A 6331-nucleotide genomic window follows, 5' to 3' on the forward strand; every position below is an offset into this window, starting at 1 on the left:
AAAAAGTAATGAATGGTAGTGTCAAATGAATGCAAAATATTTAGGTATGTCAAAGAATCTTTAGTCATCTCTCAAAATAGAAGAGTAACTTTATTTTTATAAGCTCTCGAGGGTATGACTTCTGTGGTGAAAGTGTGGCTCTAGGCCTAGAAGTTTTCATCTAAGGTAGGCTTCCATGCTTTCTGTGACTCAGGCATATGCTTGGTGGCTTTTCTTTAGGTCTAGTGTTTGAGGTTTTCCTTCAAAGTGGGTTTGCTTGTGTTTCTCAAGCCACAATAGTTTTGCTTTAGCTGTGCCAAAGTTAGTTTTGTCTATAATTGTCTAAAATTCCTCAATTTTCATGATTTTTCTCCTTTGATTCTCTAATGTCATCAAAATCTACAAAACAAGTAAAATTGGGGTGATTTCTACAAATATTTAACATAATCAAAACAAGATTAATACCAAATTGCTATTAAAATTAAGTCATATTGGACACTTGCCAGTAGGTAAATCAAGTTTCTAAGTGTTACAATCGAATTCGTGATAGGATGACAAACCAAAAATAAAAATAAAAATTAAAATTTTAAAGATAGAGTTTGGAGTGAGCACCGTAGTTTACAAAATGAGATTCTAAGTTTGATAATCGATTAATGTTTTAGCACTCCACAACATCTAGTCATGAAACTTTTAATTAAATATGCAAAATAATGATATTTTAAAATGTTAATTTTCCTCAAGAAATAAGAATAAGAAACAAAAACATATTTTCTAATTTTGGATTCGAGAAGGATTGAACTCGTTTCTATACATTTTCAAACAAAAATCAAGAACCATGTAGTACTAAATGGGAAAACTGATTGAAAATCTATTTGAGAAAATTTTGGATTTTTGAAAGTAAACCCGACATGTCCTACATATCTTTGTTCATAATAAAGAATCAGTGATTACATAGTTTTTAATGAGAAAACTGTTTGGAAAGACATTATCGATTTCATTACTGGGCTGCCCCATCTCATGGCTTCCCAGTGATCATGGTAGTAGTGAATAGACTATGGAAGTATAGCCATTTTTCTCCTGCGAAAATAGATTATACCAGTAAACAGGTGGCAAACAGTTTTGTCACTCTTGTGGTTAAGCTAAATGGAATTCCGAAATCCATATTATCAGATAGGGGACAAGGTTTTCAGTAGTCAATTCTGGCAACATTTGTTCAGGTTGAGTGGTACCACACTTAGCATGTCAACAGCTTACCACGGACAATCTAAGGCTATAAACAAGCGTTTGGAAATGTATTTTAAGGTGTTTCACATTTTGAAATCCGAAAGAGTGGGTCAAATTCTTGCCCTGGGCAGAATTTTGGTATAACAATGCATATCATCATTAGCGCTAGCATGACTCTATGTAAAGTTGTATCTGGAAGAGACCTACCTCAAATAGTCAAATACGTACCTGATCCAACAGTTTAATGTCAGTTCAAGAGCAGTTGTTGCATAGGGACATTATTCTCTCCAAACTTGTGCAAAATCTCCATCGAGCTCAACAAATAATGAAGAAAAATGCAGACCAGAAGAGAATGAATGTGGAGTTTAATGTTGGAGATAAAGTGTTGGTCAAGCTGCAACCCTATAGACAGTCTTAAGGAAGAACCAGGAACTAAGTTTGAGATACTTTGGTCTGTTCTCAATTATAAAAAGGATTGGCAAGGTTGCTTACAAATATCTGTCATCAGAGACTTCTAAAATTCACCCAGATTTTCATGCTTAGCAGCTTAAACTTTATAAGGGGAATCACTCTCAAATCTTATATTCCCATACCTATCACTTCTGATGATGCACAACTAGTACTCCGACCAGCTGCTATTCTTCAATCTAGGGTGATTATCAGGGCACTAAGCAGATTCAACATTTAGTCCAATGAGAGGGATTGGATAACATTCAAGCCACTTGGGAGGATCACATTGCATTACAATATGTTTTTCGAGACTTCAACCTTGAGGACAAGGTTGTATTTAATGGGGGAGGAAATTTAATGAAGCCAATTACAACAGCTGATGCAAATGAGGAAAAATATGGAAAAGCCCACGGCCCAAAATAACTAACGTACGTACGGCTTAGGGACTATGGTGAGGTTGTTAGCTTATAGGTCACAATGGTTGGAGGAGAAGTTTTTTTAGGGTTGAAGTTGCTCTGTCTTCTCTCTTTGGGAAATCAATTATGTTTTTGGATTTTTCGTCTTTTAGCTCTATAATTTCTGCTGCCTCCATAGCAGTACCTCCTTTCTTGTAAGAAACCCCTTTCTAGTAAATAATACTATTACAGATTTTTGCTTTACACTGATTATACTATTCTTGCTCTTTTGTCTGTTATCACTATTTCCTTGGTGTTCTCTGTTATCACTGTTACAATTACCCCCCTTCAAAAACATCACTATTTTTCATTTTTCTACCATCTAACTTGATTTTTCCAACATCATTATTTTCATATAGTCAATGTCCTAATATCTCTTAAAAAAATTCTCTTGGCAATTGTCCATCAACTTGATCTGGTTCTGGCTATCATTTTGAGCATACCAAAAGATACTTCCCATCTTTTTGTGAGTATATATTTTTTGTGCATTTTGAATGTTGAAATTCTATTGTTGCTGGAACTTGTCTTCCATGCCATAAAAACCCCAGAAGTTGCACCAAATGCAGTATCATCCACCATAAAGAAATGGTTAAAAATGCATTGGTTGAGAATAATATTAATGGCCAGAGGTGGAATTTGGTCACAACTACAAGGAGTTTAAGTAGAGAAAGAAAACATCTGGTGTTGCAATTCAGCCAGCCCTTTTAGACTATCATCTATTGGGACCAAAACCCAAAACTAAAATTGTATTAGTATAATAGCATAAGCATGCGAAACAATAAAAAACAGATTAGAAACCTTAACAAGGGAAATGGCTTATTGTATTACAACTTCTTTAAAGTACGAATTACATTTGATGAAACGGTGAGACTGTATTTACTCTTCCATTTCATGAATAATTTCCAACTCGAAATTCTGGTGTCTTGTTTGAACAGCTGCATTTGTTCTTGAGGAACCGGTCTTATCAAAAGGAGTAGGGGGTGCAATTAACTTGTCTCCATCTCCTTCAAGCATTTGTACCACAGTTTTCATGGATGGACGGTCCACTGGGTTCCACTGAATACACCAAAGTCCTATAATGGCAAGTTTCCTAGCAATTTTAGCATCTCCCTCCTCCTCAATTGTAACTTCCACGTCTCGTGCTTCCACCAAATTATGGATCCACTCAGGGTACAGAACTTGGAAACTTTCCTCCACTGACATATTTGTATTCTTTCTTCCTCCTACCATCTCCAGAAGCAACATTCCATAGCTGTAAATGTCAGACTTATAAGAGACATTACCAAAGTTTCTTGAGAAAACTTCAGGGGCAATGTAGCCTAAGGTTCCCCTGGCTGCAGTCACAGACACAGTACTTTGATTTTTAGGACACAGTTTAGCAAGTCCAAAATCAGTGATCTTTGGATTGAAGTGATCATCTAACAAAACATTGTGAGGATTGATGTCAAAGTGAAGTATTCTATGATCACAGCCCAGATGGAGATACTCAATCCCTTTGGCAACACCAAGAGCAATTTGTTGCAACTTCTCCCAACCAAGGAAAACATCCTTGTTGTCGGGTGGAGCCAAGAATCTCTGCAGTGATCCATTTGGGAAGAAATCATAGACAAGAGCACGGTGGAATCCATCAGCACAGAATCCAAGCAAGCGAACAACATTAACATGATGAATTTTGCCCATTGTTCCCACTTCGTTTATGAAATCCTTTCCATCTCCAACAGCGTCATTGAGTATCTTCACAGCAACGAGAATATCGCGGGAGAGCATTCCCTTGAACACTGCTCCATGAGCTCCTTCTCCCAAACTCTCACTAAACACATTTGTGATTCTCTTAATGTCAGCGTAAGTGAATCTTGTAGGCTTCATTGCCTTGTAATCCTCCAAGAATTTCTCTATACGAGCTTGGTCTTCTCCTTTCATCTTATAATGGTCATGCACATGAAACAAAGCCTTGGCCAAAAGCAGCACAAGAAGGAAACCACCGAATCCCCCTGTGGGTGTATCTTCTGTTAGACACCTTACAAAGAACCACAAACAGAGAAAGAAAACGGCGAAACAAGGATACCGCACATACCTGCTGCGATAAGTACAATAGTTGATGTTGGAAGCCCGTTTGTGGGGCAAACAAAACATTCGATTTCACTTTGGGTACCATTCTTGTATCTACATTTACTTCCTTGTGCTTCACAGGAACTGCAATTGGGCCTGGTCCATTCCGCAACCACGGTGTTCTTCAAATCATCCTCTACATACCACTGGACGGAGTAAACATCACTCAACTTTGTGCACGATACTATCTCGGGATCAAGAAAGTCATTTTCAGAATCAAGTTGCAAAATTGGGCATGACATTGAGTTGCAGCGGAAGAAGGAAACATTCCGGTCCCTATATGATAGGAATTGAAATGGTGAAATAGAGGAAGTGCCGAGCTTCATGAGCTGCCTAGGAAGGCAATTTTGAGGGTCGTAGAGTTGGATTTGCTGTGACTTGTAATCTATGCTTTGGACATACAATTTTATTGGAACAGAAGGCAGATCCATCACAGTCTCATCTGCAGCCGTACACAACAGATCGAACCCACGAGGATAGCCCATGGTGTGATTCAACTTGCTATTTCTGAGGTGAAATGGGAATTGGATGTGAATGGGGCCACACTTTTCCGTGCACCCATTTTTGCAGATGGCAGGCTTCCATAGCAGAAGCAACACCGTCAGCAGAAGAGCGAGAGTTTGAAAATTTAGCATTGAGTGGTTGCAGAAAATTTAGCAATGCTTTGCATCATTAAGCCTTTCTTTAAAGTGCGTGCGCAAGTTGGAGAAGGAGATGATGGCCGCCGGGTGTAAGTGCAACTGCGATTCCGCGTTGGAAGTAGACGAGTGGACTTGCTTGCTTATCAAAAATTAAATAGTGGACTTGACTCGCATACCAAAACAAAAAAGTGGACTTGACATTATCTAATAAAATAATTACGGAGGAACAGTTGTAACTTGTAATTAGTGTATTGACGGGGATTGGTTGTGATAGACGGTTCCTTCGTGGAATGGAGGGGATTGAGAGGATATTACCTTGTTATTTGGATTTGGATTAAAGAATTTGAATAGATGAATGAATAATTTAAAAGAAAAATTTGTAAATGATGTATCGAGATATGATAGATTAAAATATTTGTCTTAATTGATAAAATTAGATTATTATTAATTTTGTTTTAGAAATTTGATATAAAATATATATTAAAATGAAATTGAAATTGTTGTCGATAAAAAAAATTAAATTACAAATATAAAATTAAAATTTATAAAAGAGATTTGTGAGATAAATTTTAAATACATTTTCTTAATAACTTTTACATTGTTATTTAAATTCTTGTTAACAAATAATGTATTAAATTTTACATATAGTAAATACAAATTGTCCACAAAATATTAAAATAAGTTTTTAAAACAAAGTTCGACTCGTTAATATAAACTCAATAAATTAAACTTAACAATTTTGGAAAGTTATTTAATATTTAATTTTCTATATTTTATTAAAACAAAATGAAAATAAATTGTTTAGGCAAGACAGATTTTGAAGTTTAACAAAGAGTATTAAATAAAATATTGTTACATAAAAAAACATAGTAACGTCTAATGAAAAACTCTTTTCAGAAGTCTAGAGCAAGGTTTATAAATAATGTTTTCTACACAAAAAATGTTTAAATGATTCATAAAATCATAAATAGCATTTGAAAGATAGTATCTCTCATTGAATCAATTAATAGACTTCATGAGCAAAACAAGCTAGCTTCTTATGAAAATAAAAGTCTATCTCTTATATAACACTGAGGGTTAAAAGAAATTTTCATTCAAATACAGTGATATATAAAGCAAAGCTTTCTAGAGAAAACATCGTCTCATAAGTGACCATCTTATGTTTATACCCATCTGATGAATAAACATTTATCTTACCAAACGATGCATTTATGAATGAAATGACAAATGATAAAATGTTTTGAATACGCTACATTGTTTAACGTGTATCAACATTCAAATCATTTAATGCATGTACAAAAAGTACTTCGATGCTCGTATACCTTGTTCTTGGTATTCTTGTAGATCGATAAAGTAGAAAGATATGATCAGAATCTTGACACCCAAGAAAAAGAGGTTATGAGAGAAGAAGAACATTTTAGGAATTTTCCATTGAAGCCCTACGCTTAGTCACTTCGTACAAGCTCAATTTCA

The 6331-nt window shown here is 35.4% G+C and overlaps 1 protein-coding gene across 1 annotated transcript; it reads right to left on the reverse strand.

Annotated features, from left to right (window-relative positions):
* Positions 1–2898: 2898 nt before the first annotated feature.
* Positions 2899–4989, reverse strand: LOC124822644 (rust resistance kinase Lr10-like). The gene is made up of 2 exons (XM_047294672.2): positions 4183–4989; positions 2899–4099 (listed from the first exon to the last, which is right to left on the reverse strand). The coding sequence occupies exons 1-2, from the start codon at positions 4850–4852 to the stop codon at positions 2985–2987; spliced, it is 1785 nt and encodes a 594-aa protein (XP_047150628.2). The 5' UTR covers positions 4853–4989; the 3' UTR covers positions 2899–2984.
* Positions 4990–6331: the final 1342 nt, after the last annotated feature.

The sequence above is a fragment of the Vigna umbellata genome, chromosome 3 (assembly GCF_029865625.1).
Source record: "Vigna umbellata cultivar VRB3 chromosome 3, Vumbellata_1.0, whole genome shotgun sequence".
NCBI lineage: Eukaryota > Viridiplantae > Streptophyta > Magnoliopsida > Fabales > Fabaceae > Vigna > Vigna umbellata.

Excerpts from the sequence above, each read along its gene's own strand:
- LOC124822644 (XM_047294672.2), bottom strand. The coding sequence starts at position 4,852 with ATGCTAAATTTTCAAACTCTCGCTCTTCTGCTGACGGTGTTGCTTCTG. Across the intron at positions 4,100-4,182 it reads TATTGTACTTATCGCAGCAG|GGGGATTCGGTGGTTTCCTT; the intron begins GTATGTGCGGTA and ends ATACACCCACAG.